We start from the raw sequence: 19001 nt of genomic DNA on the forward strand, positions 1-19001 counted from the left end.
TTTATTTTGGTTAATATTTTAGTTTTCAACGTTGATTTGCACAACATTTTGAGTTACAAATTTTCTCCCCATTTCTACCCTTCCCCCCATTCCAAAAAGGCATATGTTCTGATTGCCTCCTTCCCCAGTCAGCCCTCCCCGCTTTCACGCCACTCCCCCTCCTCCCATCCCCTTTCCCCTTACTTTCTTGTAGGGCAGGATAGATTTCCATGCCCCATTCCCTATACAACTTCTTTCCGAGCTGTATGCAAAAAGAACCAAAACAAAACACTTTTTTTTAAGCATCTGCTTTTAAAACTGTGAGTTCCAAATTCTCTCCCCTCTTCCCTTCCCACCCACCCTCCCTAGGAAGGCAAGCAATTCAACATAGATCCTACATGTATCATTATGTAAAACACTTCCACAATGCTCATGTTGTAAAAGGTTTACTATATTTCCTTCCATCCTATCCTGTCCCCCTTTATTCATTTTTCTCCCTTGACCCTGTCCCTTTTCAAAGGTGTTTGCTTTTGATTACCTCCTCCCCCATCTGCCCTCCCTTCTATCATTCCCCCCTTTTTTGTCCCCTTCCCCTTACTATCCTGTGGAGTAAGATACCCAATCGAGTGTGTATGGTTTTTCCCTCCTTAGGTTGAATCCAGTGAGAATAAGATTCACTCACTCTCCCTCATCTGCCCCCTCTTCCCTTCCAACAGAACTGCTTTTTCTTGCCACTTTTATTTGAGATAATTTACCCCATTCTATCTATCCCTTTCTCCTTTTCTCACCCCTTAAATTAATTTCACTTTTCTAGATATCATCCCTTCATATTCAACTCACTCTGTGCCCTCTGTCTGTATTCCCTTTAACTCCTCTAATACTGAGAAAGGTCTCCTGAATTATACACATCGTCTTTCCATGTAGGAATGTAAACATAACATTTCAACTTTAGTAAGTCTCTTATGAATTCTCTTTCTTGTTTACCTTTTCATGCTTCTCTTGATTCTTGTATTTGAAAGTCATATTTTCTATTCAGCTTGGGGCTTTTCATTGAGAAAGCTTGAAAGTCCTCTATTTTATTGAAAGTCAATATTTTGCCTTGGAGCATTGTACTCAGATTTGCTGGGTAGGTGATTCTTGGTTTTAATCCTAGCTCCTTTGACCTCTGGAATATCATATTCCAAGCCCTTCAATATAGAAGCTGCTAGATCTTGTGTTATCCTGATTGTGTTTCCACAGTATTCAAATTGTTTCTTTCTGGCTGCTTGCAATATTTTCTCCTTGACCTGGAAACTCTGGAATTTGGTGAAAATATTCCTAGGAGTTTTCTTTTTGGGATCTTTTTCAGGAGACGATCAGTAGAGTCTTTCAAGTTCTGTTTTGCCGTCTGGCTCTAGAATATCAGGGCAGTTTTCCTTGATAATTTCTTGAAAGATGATGTCTAGGCTCTTCTTTTTTTGTCGTGGCTTTCAGTTAGTCCAGTAATTTTAAAATTCTCTCTCCTGGATCTGTTCTCCAGGTCAGTAGTTTTTCCAGTGAGATATTTCACATTGTCTTCCATTTTTTCATTCCTTTGGTTCTGTTTTATAATACTTTGGTTTCTCATAAAGGCAATAGCTTCCACTAGCTCCAGTCTGATTTTTAAGGTGGTATTTTCTTCAGTGGTCTTTTGTACCTCCTTTTTCCATTTGGCTAATTCTGCCTTTCAAGGCATTCTTTTCCTCATTGGCTTTTTGGAGCTCTTTTGCCATTTGGGTTAGTCTATTTTTTAAGGTGTAATTTTTTTCAGTATTTTTGGGGTCTCCTTTAGCAAGTCGTTGACTTGTTTTTCATGGTTTTCTTGCGTCACTCTCATTTCTCCTTCCAATTTTTCCTCTACTTCTCTTACTTGCTTTTCCAAATCCTTTTTGAGCTCTTCCATGGCCTCAGACCAATTCATATTTTTCTTGGAGGCTTTTTGATGTAGGCTCTTTGACTTTGTTGACTTCTTCTGACTGTATGTTTTGGTCTTCTTTGTCACCAAAAAAAAGATTTTAGAGTCTGAGTTTCAGTCTGCATCCTTTTTCACTGTCTGTTCATGTTCCCAGCCAACTACTTGACCCTTGAGCTTTTTGTCAGTGTATGACTGCTTGTAGAGTAGATAGTATTTTGTCCCAAGCTTTAGGGTCCAAGCACTTCTGTTTTCAGAGCTACTTCTACTCCACAGTCAGCCCAGGCTCTGTCACAGCAGTGCTCCTCCTTCCCCAAGAACCTCCAACAAGGACTGCAATGCAGATCCAAGCAGGGCACAGCAAGAGAACCTGCGTTTGTGCCCACAAAGTGCTCCTTGCACTCTTGCTCTGATCCTCTGCTAGATTCCTCCCACCTTGTGACCTGGGGACTTGGGAGCAGCTGACCCTGGAGCTCTGGGAACAACTGAGGAGTTTCCTGCCGCTGTTATGGCTACTGCTGCACCACTTCCTCCATCCCCAGAGCTGGCGGCCGAACCCTCTCAACTCGATCCTGCAGTTTCCCTCTAACCTGCTCTTTGGCACTTGTGGGTTGAGAAGTCTGGTAACTGCCACAGCTCACTGTTTCATGGCCCCAAGGCCTCTTCTGGCTGGCTGACTCCAGGTCTGGTCTGTCCCGGCGTGGCCTATACTGGGCTGCCCTCCACTCTCAGCACCATGCGACAGACCCTTCCCAGTGACTATCCAGCCTCTTCTGGTCTGGAGACCTGTTTCCCTCTGCTATTTTGTGGGTTCCGCAGCTCTAGAATTTGTTCAGAGCCAAGTTTTTACAGGTGTTTGGAGGGATTTGGGGGTGAGCTTAAGCAAGTCCCCGCTTTCCAGCCGTCATCTTGGCTCCACCCCCCCTGTTACATCTTATTGAGATGACAGAAAATACGTTTTTGTTAATCTCATAATCTCACAAAAGTATTTTTAAATGTAGCAAAGAAAATGAGATTCTAAATTGGAGATTCAGTTATAAATGTAACAAAGCAGATCTGTTTGTGTTATATTTGGGTATGGAAAAACTCTGATGTTGGTTTAGCTTTAATATAAGGTGTTATATACTATTGCCTCCGAAATTTCAGAACCTTTCCATTCTTTCTTAGTATTACTGTAAATTACTACATAGTACTTATTTAAGTTATCATGAAATTCTTATTCTAGTTGTATTCTCAAACTTCTCGGTCAAACTAATGTAAGAGTTTATGATTTATATAACCAGGAAATTGTTCCTCTGCACCATTAAATAAAATGGGATTTGGTGGAAGGCCCAGATGAACAGAGGACCTCACTTTTGCTAATAAGGTTTAGGATTTTTGCCTTGCTCACTGAATCAACTATGGAGTTGTCAGTGTTTTAAAAAATTCTATATAATTTCCATTATCAAAAAAAAATTGTGAACTGATTTTTTACCATTTGCCTATGTTCCCTTCTGAACTTTTATTCTGTGTATTTTAAAACATTTTGCAGATGCTTTTTTCTTTTTAAGCATTTTTATTATTTTAGCTATCAACACGTACAAAATCACCCTTCCCCCGCAAGAATCTTTCCCTTGCAGCCTACAAATTGCAGCCAAGTAATACAAATCAGTAATTTTAGCTATAGCTGATAACAAGTATTTTATCACCATTTTGCCAAAAGTGAGAAGCAGGCTTCATCGTCAGTTTTCTGAAGTTGTAATTGGTCACTGCTTTGATCAGTTCTCAAAAGTTCTTAAAAGTTGTTTTGTTTTACATTATGGTAGTCATCTTGTAAATTGTTCTCTTGGTCCTATTTCATGACTGCATCACATCATTTCATATTAGTCTTTTCAGATTTCTGTGATCTGCCATATTTATAATTTCTTAAGGTACAATAATAATTCATTTTCTTCACATCACCCCAGTTTGTTCAGATGTCCCTTGTGGACATATATTTTATTTCCAGGTCTTTGCTCCAACAACAACCAAAAAATGTGCCGTCTGAAGCCAGGTTTCATCATTTAAATGAGAGAGTTCTAGCTTGTTTTGTATCTGCCTTATATACTACCAGTTATTCTCATCTGTTCTGAGTAGTTCAGCTTAGAAAGTGTAAATAAATTAAAATTTTTCATTGTCTTACAGTTTGACTAAAGATGTTCCCATCTTTGTGTGCACCATGGCCTTTCCTACAATCCCTTGTCCACTACATGTCTTTGAACCTCGATATAGGCTCATGATAAGAAGATGCATGGAAACTGGCACCAAACGGTTTGGCATGTGTTTAGCTGATGAGCTTAAAGGGTAAGAAATCACATATTAAGATTTTAAAAGGCCCTAACGATGAAATGCATGTTCTGACCTTTTTCTTTAGAAATTGTTCCATCTTTTGAGTTCTCTTGCTCTGTATTTGCAAATGTAGTCAGTCATTAGTCTTTCATTTTATGTGTTACCTTAGTTTATGTGATATTATTTGAGGCTGACACAAAGTGAGGAGAACAAGATGTTGAAGGTAAGGTAAGATGATGGGGGATCAGAAGGAGCTAATGATATACTTATCTACTTTGAAATATCACCTTGGTGAAACTTAGCTTTTTGCGTTGAATCCCACTGTTATCCACTGAAGTTTTATTGCCTAGAAAGTTTTTTTTTTCCTAAGCATATTATTAAGAGAGAGAGGAATTAAACTGACACAAAAAAATCTTAGCAGATATAGGAGTCAAATTGTGGGATAGATTAATTGTGTTTGACATGCCTAACAGCCAAAATATTCATGATCTTTATTAAATCACTAGAACTTAATTTCAATTTTAGGGTTTGTCATTTAGAGAAATGTTTTATCTGAAGGAGTTTTTGTCTCTTAGAATGTTTGCTTTGGTACTGCAGGGTTAATTTAACCTCCCTAAGATAAAATTAAAGTTTAGTATAATTTATCAGACTAGCTTTATAAAGTACAAAGGCATCATTGTTTTTCCACAAAGCCAATGACATCTGAAGTACCCAGTGACACTAGACAGAAGATTTTGCTCTCATAAACTGATGTTACTTTTAAATTGTTCTTCCCCCCATCCCCTGGCCAAGAAGTCATAGACTCTTAGACTGTTAGAACTGGAAAAGACCTTAGTGATTGATGTATAGTGGAAAAAGCATTAGCTCTGGAGCCAGAAGACCCAGGTTCATCTACCGCCTCTGCCGCCTCCTCCCAATATGACTTGGCAAATTACTGAACCTCTCTGGAACTGTTTTCTCATCTGTAAAATGAAGGGGGTCGCATGACATGACCTCTGAAGCCCCTTTCAACTCTGTGCACATCCTATCTAGCTACACACCAGGACACTACCCAGCACAGGTGTCCTGTCTGTCCTGACCAGCAGGTGTTCTCTTCCTCTTCCTGGTTTTTCTATGACTGGGAGCAGTAAATTAATGAAGAGCATGGAAACAGCTGCCCTTGGTCAGTCACTCCTAGTCCCCCCCTTCCTGTCCTAGAGGGCCTGTGTTGGCCCATTAAATATCACTTCCTCCAGGTGTGTGTGAGCCCATAAAGTATCAGCTCCTCACAGATCAGGTATGTCTTCCCTTTGGTGTTTGTATCTCAGGGCTTGCCACTGTGCTTGCTTACTCCCTCAGCTGGTCTAACTGTGCCATCTAATAAATGAGAAGATTTTACTTGCTGCAGGGCACTTGCCTCAGCCATTCCATGCCTCCCTGCCATAGCTGGCAAGCAATCAAGACTGTCCCCCAGATGTGGACTTAAAAGCTCAGATTCACTTGGTGGAGATTATAGTAAAGGAAGAAACTGTATTGAAAAACCAGAAAAAGAAAAGATATTTACAAACTTTCTCTGCCAACTCTTTAGATGTATTGACAAGTAGATTAACCTGACCATGGAAGATGAAACCCAGAGGGGACTAGAAGCTGTGCACAGGAAGGGTCCCATTCATAACACACTGGCCACTCATGTCTTGATGACTCCTCTATAGGATCAGAGCATAGTAAGCTGTGTATGTAATAAAATCAAGTGCGAGGAACCAGATAAAGAGAGATGTCATCAGTGAGTTGCAGTGTTGATGTTTTACAGACTTATGCATATGTGTACATATGTACTGCTTTCCAAACATATGTGTACATATGTGTATGTGTAATTGTAGCTGTATATAAAAATAGAGCTATAGATACCAACACACACTTGTGTATATACGTACCTATGTATATGTGCCAAAGGGATAAGTATCTCTTCTTCAGAGTATTTTATTTATCTTCAGAAAAAATGCAGAGGGAAATATTTTCATTATATATACTAAAAGCAGATTTTAAATAATTGTTGCCATTAAATTAATACCATTGTTGGATGAATTGATTACATTATAATGCTTGCTAATATGTTTCATGAATGTCAAATTATGCACCAATATCTACTTTTTTGTTATCTTAAATGTCTGTTAAAATGTTATATTTTAGCCTCCCCCAAACTCCCAGACTCCCAAAAACAAACATAATAATGATAATGATGATGATAATTATAATATTTATTTTAAATAAAACTTTCCTAGAAATTTTAGACATTTCAGCGCTTCCTGGCAGATATTGGCAATAATAGTTTGGAAAGTTGAATGCATTAATAATCCCAGTCACTACTTCAATGAACTATAAACTCTAATCACTCTATCTGTGAAGTTATTTCTAATTCATGTGCACTGTAAATCCTAGGTGTGTCAGACTGGACCTTGCCTTTGTTGTTAAGGCAACAACAGCAGCAACAAACCAATAACCTCTGTTTGGGAGATTCTAGACTGTCACCCCTCTGACCAGTCTGCTGCTCTTGCTTTTATACCGATTTCTCTTGTACTCCATTTTAGAAATTTATATATGCTCCATGCTCGTACAGTCAAAACCTCCACTAGTCCATCCTTAACATCCTTCTGTGTGTCTGTGACGTCAGAGGCAGGAAATAAATCTTACTTAGCAGACCCACCTCCCTCCCTACCACTCTTGTGACTCTTGCCAAGGCTGATGTAGTGTGGAGGAGATGAGGCCCATAGTCATTTAATGCATTGAGTAGAAGGAATGTTGGAGAGCTGGTAATGTTGGGTGAGCTAAATCTGTGGCCAGCCTCTTAACAGAACTATTGCTATTCCCCTTCCTCTTCCTCCTCCAGCTGCCCTGAAGACCTTGGTTACCCTACCCCCAAATTCCCATTCTTATTTATTTCACTTTGGGTCTTGGGTGTCCCTCTTAACTCTGCCTATTAACATCCCCTGTTGCTCACACGTCTGCCCTCCTTGTAGCGCTTCAACTTGGTTTCAATGTAATAAAGCCTATTTACCTGTTTCCCTGCCAGACTTGTGGAAAAACTCCAAAGTCCCTAAACTTCTGGAGCAGAGTGGAGCAATGTCATTCAGCTACATGCCAGCCTTTAAATACTTACTTTCTTTGGTTAATGCCAGGCAATCAAAGAATAGAATTCACTTATTTCAAGGATCTCTAATTTTGTCAGTGTGAGTACTCCTTCCATCGATGCAAATCACAGTGCCTCTGTTACTTAGTAGGTGGTCTTTGAAAAGTATTCTGGCCAAAAAATTCATCATCTATGGCTAATTTGGTGTGATGAGTGTCACTGAACTCAGGCTGGTCTTTGAACAGACATGTAGTCCTTAACCAGGCTTATGCTTGAAGCTTTTCTTGTTCGGTAGGACTTAACAGAGTATAACCTGTACTAGAGTAACACTTGAGAATCCAGGGCGCCCTCCATACCATGATTGAGTTAAGTCAGTGAACATTTATTCAACTTTGCTATGCACCAGGGGCAGCTTGGTGGTAGAGTAGATCGAGTGCCAGGCTTGAAGTCAGGAAGAACTGAGTTCAAATCCAACTTTAGACACTTAATAGCTGTGTGACCCTGGGAAAGTAATTCAAACCTATTTGCCTCAGTTTCTTCATCTGTAAAATGAACTGGAGAAGGAAATGGCAAACACTCCAGTATCTCTGTCTAGAAAACCCCAAAATGGGGTCACAGAGAGTCAGAATAGACTGAAATGACTGAACAGTACTCTACATTGTCCTCTGTGCAAGGAGATCATAGACCTGTGCATCACAAGAATATCCTTTCAGGAAAAATGCTTTTATCTGTAAGGTGTCATTTAGTAAGAAACCTAGACATCTTGTTCAAATCAGACATTGTATGTAATCTTAGGATTATGGTAGAGACAATAGGAGTTGGAAAAGAATCTCATGCTGCCTGTCTCTTCTTTGCTGAGCATCACAGTTGAGGTAGTTTGACTGGTCCCTGAAGAAGAAGAAACCACTAGTGGTGGTGACGAGGCTGTTTGGTTTGGGAGACCTGAGCAACAGGTCGGTATATTTGTATGTGGCATTGGAGAAAAAAAGGAGAGGGCTAGATGTTTAGAGTATGATTGAGGCATGCATTGTAGAAGACTTTCACTTTTTCCCCACCTTCTCCCAGGAGACCCACATGAACCCAGCAGCATGTGGAAGGAGAATGAAAATATTTCAATTAAATTCAGTACTTTGAGAGAAGCAATGGAGAACAGAAAGGAAAGTTCTTTTACCATATATGGCAGGGACAATAACCAGGTGTTATGGAGGGACTGCCTTTCCTGCCCTGCTTTCCTGTCTCAACACTTACCTTGTTTGAACTGATGGTCTATCTCTACCATTTCACCTCTGGCTCTTCTTACTCTTCACTTTTAACTTCCTAGGACAATTCAGCAAATATTTTGCATGCTAATAATCTCAGGTAGAAGTCTTGCCCTTGTGTATAGTAGGCATGTATTTCCTAGAGGCATATATACCACTAGTCCTACAGTGAGATAATTTTTCTTTTCAAGTTTCAGTAACAAAGTGAATTCTTCATAAAAGGCCAGAAAATCACTTGACATCATTCATACTTCCAAATAATATGATTTTTTTTCCTACTCACCCTTCCCCAATTGTCATTCTAGGTTTGCTGATTATGGATGCATGTTGGAAATTAGGGATGTCAGATTTTTTCCTGATGGAAGTTCAGTCGTTGATACAGTTGGCATTAGTCGCTTCAGGGTCTTAAGCCATGGTCTGAGAGATGGGTATAACACTGCAAACATTGAATACCTTGAAGATAAAAAGGTAATTTATTATTTAAACTTTATAGGTACGTGTGCTATACAAGGATTCATACACCATTTTCCTCTTATAAATACACATTAACCATTTAATTTAATATTTCATTTAATGATTTAAACACTGGGTTTGTTTTCACAAATGTCAGTTGGTTCTCTTTACCCTAGGTGAGTAGATGCTAGTGGAGGAGGTATTTTAAGATAAAACAATTAGCTTGCTGCCTATATGGAATGTATACAGTTATAGATTTGCAGTGTGAGCTGAAATATAGTAAGACCTATATCTGTGGTATAGTTTTTTATTTTCTTTGAAGTATTTTCAATACCCTGAACATCAGACACAGTTATCTTCAAATATAATTACCAGAAAAACTTCCAGTGTCAAATATTAAAAGACTTGTGGATCATTTGCTCTTTATGGAATGGGGCAGCTAGGTGGCGTAGGGGATAGAGCAATTAGGCTTGGAATCAGGAAGGCTTATCTTCATGAGTTCAAATCTAGCCTCAGATATTTACTAGCAGTGTGACCCTGGGCAAGTCACTTAACCCTGTTTGCCTCAGTTTCTCATCTGTAAGATGAGCTGGAGAAGGAAATGGCAAATCACTTCAGAATCTTTGCCAAGAAAATCCCAAATGGGGTCATGAAGAGTTGGGCAGGGTTAAAATAACTGAATAACAACATCAATTGATGAGGTATTGAGAGGTCTACATATGCTCCAAACTTTTGAAGATTACTGGAAATTTAATTTTTTAGCTCTGTAATGTAGTTTTAAATATCCGTTAGTTGGTGTTTGGTATTACTTTCTTTGGTCTACAGTTGAAAATTTTCAGGTGATAGAATTTAGCCGTCAGAATCTTTGTTCTTAACATTGCAGTTGCCTTTAGGTATACATGATAATTATTTGTGGCCCATGTTAATAAAATCACAGCCAGGGACACATTCTTCCACAGAATACTATATAATTAGTAGCAACATCTGGTTTGATTTTGACTCCAGACTTCTAACTTTGGGGTTGATGAATCAGGATATAAACACAGTTCAGTTTGCAAGAGGTCAGATCAGACCTTGCAGATCTCCTGTGCTGCCAGTCAGAGATGATTGAAGACCTTAGACTTTTGTCTTTTTAGATCAACACTTCACAGAGGTACTTCAGTCAAAAGATAATTTTAATAAAGATTGAATTTAAACACCCATAGTCTTTAAAGAATAGATATTTTCTTGCAATTAAAAAAGTACATATCCAGATTGATTGGAGTGGAGTGAGGGGGAGGTGGGAACAGATCATTGCATTACCAAAGGATTCTTTAATTTACAAAATTCCATATGATCAAAAATTGTTACAATTCAAAGGAACCTTTTAGATAATCTAGTCCAGCCTATTCGTTTTATAAATCTGGAATAAAATTTAGAGGGCTTTATGGCCTAGGCCAAAACATAATTAGTGGCAGAGCTGGTAGCTCTCTCCTGACTTTCAAGCTAGTTGTCTTTCCACTCCACTATTACTCCTTTAAGTTGTACCTCTTTCAGTATTTATATGACTTGTTGGGTCATTAATTTCTTGAAAAGTTGAGAGACAGAAGAACTCAAAGATAAAGTTAAAAGCCATTTCCAATTCAACATCAATCGGAGTATGTTTGACATTATCTGGTAAGAGAAGAGTAATGTACTTGCAGTCAGAAGACTGAGGTTTTCATTTTCTAGCTCTACCACTTATCAAGCAGAAAAGTGACTATACCTTTTTGAGCCTTAGCTTCTTCATTTGTTAAACGGGAATAAAAGTACCAGCCAACCTCATATTGTTGTGACGATCAAATGACATCATGTATATGAAAGCTCTTTTACATGATATAAAAGCTGGAAAACGCTATACAAATTTAAAGTGGTATTCTCATTCCTTGTATCTATGGGATTGGTCATTAGGAAAGACCAGTATTAGTGACATCTCTGTTCAGTGTTTTGTTTTTTTTAAATTTTATTTATTTATTTTTAGTTTTCAACATTCATTTCCACAAGATTTTGAGTTCCAAATTTTCTCATTTAGTGGGTTTTAAGAATGAGTTAAAGATCTCACTTAATTGACTGTATTTTGCACATATTTATACTTTTTTAGTTTAGTACATCAATTAATCAAGTTATATGTTCTCTTGTTCATGGATAAGGTGGAGGGACCAGACTATGAAGAGCTTGTCCATCTTCATGATTCTGTGTATGATCAAGCTGTTTCCTGGTTCACTTCTCTTAAAGAGAACATGAAAGCACAAATTTTAAATCATTTTGGGTCAATGCCAAGCAAGGAATCCGAGCCACAGGTATGCTTTCCTTTTTTCTTTTGTTGCCATAATCTGTATTTACATGGTAAGATAAATTTTTCAATGCACAATTCTGTTGCGTTTGGCAGAAATAACCTATTGACTCTGCTTATGACTGTAACCAACTATGTCACATGTTTTAAAATTTGATTAAACATCTAGTATAATATATAAACATCTAGACTAGTATAGTGTCTTTTATATTGGACACTGTTACTGTTGAGGCAGAAAGTTAATATAGAGTACTTTCTTTTATTTAAAAGGATTATTCTGATTAAGTTAACCACAGGAGCAGCTTTATTTGTCTCATAAGCACTGTAAGATTTAGAGATTTAATGACAAGAAACTTTATACCAGCATATCATTGAAATCCAATCATCAATAAAGAGCAAATCCCTTTTGTGTGCTGTATATAACTGTGTCTTATGTATCATAGGTTCTAAATAAATATTTGTTGAATGAATGATGAGATTCTGAAATCCCGTAACTGTTCTTATTAACTTAGAATATTTGTTTTCCTCCTGTAATAATGTCATTCTGTTATTATGCATCAGTGTTGACTTTCCTTAGTATTTTCTTGAAATCCTTCCTATGTAACTGGTTCTTTCAGAGATGCCTCTTAATGGGTTTGACATTTATGAGGTGTTTATAATAGAATATAGCTTCTTCCACATATGGCGAGAGAACTGAGTTTTGGTGGTTCAAAGCCAAGATGGATAACATAGCTCCTGTTCAGCTCCTCATTACCTTCTATTTGCCCAGCACAATCTTCAGCCTAGAACTGTGGAACTAGTTTATGTGTAGTAGCTTGTACCACCTGGGTATATCTCAACTAAGTATTGGGACAGGAAGATGATTAGATTCAGATGACTTCTCCAAAACTTTTCATGGAATATTTGTTTAACCCAAATCGATTTTTTCCTTTTTCTCATCCTTTTAAAAATTATTTTTCACTTTCTTTTCTTTTTAAATTTTAAATTCCAGATTCTCTCATGATTCCCCTACCCACTGAGAAGGGAAGCAAAATGATATCAAACTAAATATTGGGAAAGGAAGACGATTAAATTGAGATGACCTCTCCAAAACTTTTTGTGGAATATTTGTTTATTAACCCAAATTGATTTTTACCCTTTTTTTCATCCTTTTAAAAATTAATTATCTATTTTTCACATTCTTTTGTCTTAAAATTTTAAATTCTCTCATGACTCCCCTACTCACTGAGAAGGCAAGCAAAATTATATCATTTAATTATGCATGTGGAATCATACAAAACATTTTCATATTAGCCCTATCACCAAAAAAGCAAAATAAATAAAGCAAGAAAATTATATTTCATTTTGTCCTCAGAGTTCATCAGTTCTCTCTGGAGGTGGATAGCATTTTTTCATCATGAGTCATCTGGAATTTTCTCAGATCATTGTACTGATTGGAGTAGCCAAATCTTTCACAGTTGCTCATCATTATAACATTGCTCTTACTATGTTCTCTGGGCTCTTCTCACTTTACTTTACGTCAGTTCATATACGTCTTGCCATATTTTTTTCTGAAACTACCCCCCTCATAATTTCTTTATTTTTTTTGTATTATTTTCTCTTAATTATTTTATTTATTTTTTTTCTCCCTATATCTACCCTCTCCCCACTCCATAATGGCATATATTCTGATTGCCCCATTCCCCAGTCAGCCCTCCCTTCTGTCACCCCACTCCTCCCCATCCCCTTTCCCCTTACTTTCTTGTAGGGCAGGATGCCCCATTTTCTATATAGCTTATTTCTCAGTTGCATGCAAAAACAACTTTTTTTTTTGAGCATCAGCTTTTAAAACTTTGAGTTCCAAATTCTTTCCCCTCCCCACCCACCCTCCCTAAGAAGGCAAGCAATTCAACATAGGCCACACATGTATCATTATGTAAAACACTTCCACAATACTTATGTTGTGAAAGACTAACTATATTTCCCTCCTGTCCCCCTTTATTCGATTTTCTCCCTTGACCCTGTCCCTTTTCAAAAATGTTTGCTTTTGATTACCTCCTCCCCAATCTGCCCTCCCTTCTATCATCCCCCCTTTTTTATCTTCTTCCTCCTTCTTCCCTGTGGGGTAAGATACCCAATTAAGTGTATATGGTATTCCCTCCTCAGTTCAAATCTTATGAGAACAAGATTCACTCATTCCCTCTCACCTGCCTTCTCTTCTCTTCCTACAGAACTGCTTTTTCTTGCCACTTTTATGCGAGATAATTTACCCCATTCTATCTCTCCCTGTCTCCCTCTCTCAATATATTCCTCTCTCATCCCTTAATTTGATTTTATTTCTTTTAGATATCATCCCTTCATCTTCAATTCACCCTGTGCCCTCGTGCTTTCTCTCTATTTTTCTCTGTATATATATAAACATACATATATACATACATAAACACACGTATATACACACATACACACACATATAGATATATATGTATGTATATATGTGTGTGTGTATCTATATATGTATATATGTGTGTGTGTGTGTGTATGCATGTTCCCTTCAGCTACCCTAATACTGAGGTCTCATGAATCATACACATCATCTTTCCATGTAGGAATGTAAACAAAACAGTTCAACTTTAGTAAGTCCCTTGCAATGTCTGTTTCTTGATTACCTTTTTCATGCTTCTCTTGATTCTTGTGTTTGAAAGTCAAATATTCTGTTCAGTTCTGGTCTTTTCACTGAGAAAGCTTGAAAGTCCTCTATTTTATTGAAAGTCCATATTTTGCCTTGGAGCATGATACTCAGTTTTGCTGGGTAGGTGAGTCTTGAATCACTTTGCTGGGTAAGTGAATCCTAGCTCCATTGACCTCCGGAATATCGTATTCCAAGCCCTTCGATCTCTTAATGTAGAAGCTGCTAGATCTTGGATTATTCTGATTGGGTTTCCACAATACTCAAATTGTTTCTGGCTGCTTGCAGTATTTTCTCCTTGGACTGAGAGCTCTGGAATTTGGCGACAATATTCCTAGGAGATTTCTTTTTGGGATCTATTTGAGGAGGCGATTGGTGGATTCTTTCAATTTCTATTTTGCCCTGTGGCTGTAGAATATCAGGGCAGTTCTCCTTAATAATTTCTTGAAAGATGATTTCTAGGCTCTTTTTTTGATCATGGCTTTCAGGTAGTCCAATAATTTTTAAATTCTCTCTCCTGGATCTATTTTCCAGGTCAGTGGTTTTTCCAATGAGATATTTCACATTGTCTTCCACTTTTTCATTCCTTTGGTTCTGTTTTATAATATCTTGATTTCTCATCAAGTCACTAGCTTCCACTTGCTCCAATCTAATTTTTAAAGTAGTATTTTCTTCAGTGGTCTTTTGGACTTCCTTTTCCATTTGGCTAATTCTGCCTTTCAAGGCATTCTTCTCCTCATTGGCTTTTTGGAGCTCTTTTGCCATTTGAGTTAGTCTATTTTTTTTAATTAATTTATTTATTTTTAGTTTACCACACGTGGTTCTACATAGTTTTGAGTTCCAGATTTTCTCCCCTCCCTCCAAAAACCTATAAAGAAATGGCTCTGAACCAATTCTAGAACTGCAGAACCCACAAAATAGCAGAGGGAAGCAGGGCTCCAGCCCAGGGAAGCCTGAATGGTTGCTGGGTGAGGTCTTTTGTGCTTCTGGTCTGGTTGGGCCACGCGGTGCACGCTGGGCTCTGCTCCTCTCCACTCCCAGCTCCGTGCACAAAAGACCTCATAGGTTTTTGGAGGGACTTGGTGGGGGGCTCACGCTAGTGTCTGCTTTCCAGCTGCCATCTTGGCCTCCGCCCCCCCCCCCCAGTTTTGCTTTTTAAGGATTTTTTTTTTAGTGAGTTTTTATAGCTCTTTTTCCATTTGACCTATACTGCTTTTTGAGGAGTTCTTTTCTTCAGTGAATTTTTGTGCCTCTTTTATTATTAGGCCAATTCTGTTTTTTCAGGTGTTATTTGTGGAAGGTGAAAGATAAAATCACTTTGTTTCAAAGAATTGAGCCTTATGAGCATATCTGTTTATTAAGCAATGCATGCTAATTTCATAACAAATTGGGACCAGGCCTCTTCAAATTTGGCACTGGACCCCACAAACAGGGGGAGATAGATTTTTATGCAGTTACGACCAATTAATGAAAAGAAAATAATTAACAGGGTACAAACCAGGATACCAAATTAGATGATTTGATTTCTAATTGGAGGAAAGATTAGGGACTTTCCAAGTTGGGAGGGGGGTATGAATAGGTACTATTCCCGAAATCAGAAAAAGAGATATCTCAATCCCTCCAAGTGGCTATATTCAAAGGAACATGGAAACAATAACCGACTGACAAGTACAGGGCCAGTTTTGAGATAAGATATATGGATTGCTTGAGATGTATACAATTGTGAGAAAATTCTTTGCATCAATCTTTGAATCTCACTGGGCTTCTGGTTAGCATAATCCAAGTCTTTAGTTAAGGATCTCTAAGTAGCAGGTAAAGGCGATCCAGCTTTCCAGCCCACCCAGGGCTAGGTTCAAACAATATAACTAAGTTTTCTCACAGTTCCTATAATTGATTAAAGTTTTCTCACAAGACAGAAGTTGGACTAGATATAAAATTGAATATAAAGGGAAGTGAGGTAGACTCAGAATTGAGTCACACAATGAAGTCAATGTGGTTCACTCAATTTCCACAATTCATATTTTCTTTAGTGGCTTTTTTTGCCTCTTTTATAAAGTTGTTAATTCTTTTTTCATAATTTTCTTGTATCACTGTAATTTCTCCCCCAATTTTTCCTCTGTCACTCTGTGTTTCTTTTTTATCACAAATATCCTGTATTAACTTTTTTTTTACAAATTTATTTGTTTTTAGTTTGCAACATTCACTTCCATAACTTTTAAATTTTCTCCACCTCTCTTCCTTCCCTCCTCCCCAAAACAACATGCAACCCGATATAGGTTCTACATAAACATTCTTATTAACATATTTTCACATTTGTCATGTTGTGTAGAAGAATTAGAACGTATGGGAGGAACCATAAGGAAAAAACAAAACAAAAAAAAGAGAGCAAATAGCATGCTTCAATCTGCATTCAGACTCCGTATTTCTTTGTCTGGATGTGGATGGCATTTTCCATCGTGACTCTTCTAATCTCTTTCTTAAACTCTTCCAGGAATTCTTGTTGGGCTTGGGTCCAATTAGTATTTTTCTTAGAGGCTTTTTTGGTACTTGTTTTCAAATTGTTGTCTTCTTCTGAATTTATATCTTGGTCTTCCCTGCCACATTTGGGAGGGGGAGTGTGATAGTAGTAGTTTTTATGGTCAGATTTTTTTTTGCTTTTGTTGTTGTTTACTCTTAACCAAATACTTTGAACTTTGTGTTAAAGTTGGGCTCTGGTCACTAGGGGTTGCCTCCCCGAGGATTTTTCATGCTTCTCTTTTCAGAGCTAGTTCTGGAGGTCTGCAAGTTTTTTTTGCTTCCAAGATGGTATTATCCTGGAAGATAATACCCTGTACCCTGCTCTTTACCCAGGAAAGGCTCCTGTTCCTCTGCATCTGTAAGCACGAGCACTCCTCTTGACCCTGGAACTGTCACTAGATTCCCTTTTCTCTTGAAGCCACAAGTGCTAGTGTTCTTCTCCACCTTGGAACTGTGACCAGGTTTCCTGCTTCCTTGTGCCTGATTATAAACACTCCTGTCCTCTGGAACTTGGATCTAGAACTGCTTATTGGCAATAGAGTTGCCAGTCAGCACCAATGCCAGCAAAGGGTACCCTGTAGTCTCTTTCTGACCAGGTATCCAACGCCCATACTGTGCAGAAGCTGCTGCTGAGCACATCTACCTCCAGGGCCCACTGCTGCTTACTGCTGTGTGTGCTTCCGGTAGGCTCCCACCCCCATGTCTCCTGATCACTTCCCAAGTAGTCTTAGACTGAGAAAACTTCACACTCTGACCTTTTGTTGGCTTTGCCATTTCAAAATTTGATTTGAGGAGTTAATTTTAATGTTATTTGGAAGGGAACATTGGGAGAATTCAGCTAGGTTGCTGCCTGTACTCCACCAGATTTGGCTCCTGACCCCAAATTAATGTCTAACTGGTAGAAATTCAAATCCAGCGGATAAGTGATTTTGGGACTTGGGGACCTTCCACTGAACCAGCCCTGAGAAGGTGCTAGCAAAGTTTTTGGTGCCACACTCCCCTACAGTAGGAAAGCAAGGCCTGAGGAGAGGAGAATATGTGACAAATTACCCTCATCTCTCCCATACTGTCTTGAACTTTTCTCCTACTGGAGGAGAATCATCATTACTCCTTGGTCCTACCAAACCCTCCCTAGGTGCTTTCTCTGTTGCATAAAACATTATTCACAAACCTCCTGTATAAATCCTGAGACTTAGGCTGCTCCATCAATTTTTTGGCTGTCAGTGAAGAGAGGTCAGTTTCTAACGAAGAAGGGCAGTAGCTGATGACCTTAAATGAAATATAACTCAGTGTCCTAGGTCTCAGTGCTTGGGATAGGCACACATATCAAGTGGAAGCTCTTGGGGCAGGGGTCTACAGATAGCCTGTAGAGTAAATGATCAAGTTCTGCTATCTTGGATTTTCAGAGGGCCTAAGAGCAGCTTCCTTCTCTGCCTCAGCCCACTGCTTCCCTCTTCGCCATTCACAAACTGATCTCCAGAATCAAATCAGTTACAGATTTTAGCCATCTTTAATAGTAGACCCTTAACAGAGATATTCGAAGCAAAGGTTTTTCCCCTAATTGACAGCTTCCCTTATTATCCTAGTTACATTGATTTTGTTAGGGTACAAGCTTTTCAATTTCATGTAAACAAAATTATCTTTTATCTTTTGTAGTTGCCTCAGATCTTTTGTGTACTTTCTGTGTGTCAGGCATTCATTGTGTTAAGTTCTGGCACTACAAAGAAAGACAAAAACATTCCCTGTTCTCAAAGAGCTCACAGTCTTAACAGTGGAAGTAACATGCAAACAACTATGTACAAAAACGAGTTTTGTGTGTGTGTGTATATAATTTATATGTATACACATATAATACAAAAACATACATATGTACATACAGATACATACATATCTGCCTTGTTAATATGACTGATTAATACTTATATAATAAATTGGAGCCAATCTCAGGAGGAATCCACTAACATTGAAGGTGTGGTTGGGAAAGGCTTGTTACCGAAGGTGGGATTGCCGCTGATGCTCGAAGCTAGAAGTCAGATGGGGAAGGAGAGAATTTAGGCATTAGAAATAACCAATGAAAATGTTAGAGACAGAGTGCCTTGTATGAGGAGCAGCAAAGAGCCCAATGTCCCTAGGTTATAAAGTAAGTGGTGGGGAGAGGGGGAGGGAGGCTTAAGAAAACTGAAAAGTTAAGAGAGTATCAGGTTATGAAGGGCTTTAAAAGCCAAACAGGGTTTTTTATGTTTGATCCAGGCAACAATAGGGAGTCACTGGAGTTCATTGAAGGTAAGGATCACAATAGTCAGCCCTGCAGTTTAGGAAGATCATTTTGACAGCCGAGTGAGTGAAGGATGGACTAGCAAAATATAATAAAGATTGAATTCCTCCTTGAGATTCCTAGAAGGAATCTTAGTAATCTTAGTAAGTAGGATAAGGTGAGCTCTAGAACCTGCTGAATGATATAATTTTCTTGGAAG

The 19001-nt window shown here is 38.4% G+C and overlaps 1 protein-coding gene across 1 annotated transcript in view; it reads left to right on the plus strand.

Moving 5' to 3' along the window:
- LONRF2 (LON peptidase N-terminal domain and ring finger 2) overlaps positions 1-19001 on the plus strand; it is a 99737-nt gene that overhangs the window by 78120 nt on the left and 2616 nt on the right. Inside the window, exons 9-11 of the mRNA XM_036744454.1 lie at positions 4073-4231; positions 8887-9049; positions 11203-11352. Coding sequence (XP_036600349.1) covers positions 4073-4231; positions 8887-9049; positions 11203-11352 — 472 coding nt within the window. The remainder of the gene's footprint in view (positions 1-4072; positions 4232-8886; positions 9050-11202; positions 11353-19001) is intronic.

The sequence above is a fragment of the Trichosurus vulpecula genome, chromosome 2, assembly GCF_011100635.1.
Source record: "Trichosurus vulpecula isolate mTriVul1 chromosome 2, mTriVul1.pri, whole genome shotgun sequence".
Taxonomy (NCBI): Eukaryota; Metazoa; Chordata; class Mammalia; order Diprotodontia; family Phalangeridae; genus Trichosurus; species Trichosurus vulpecula.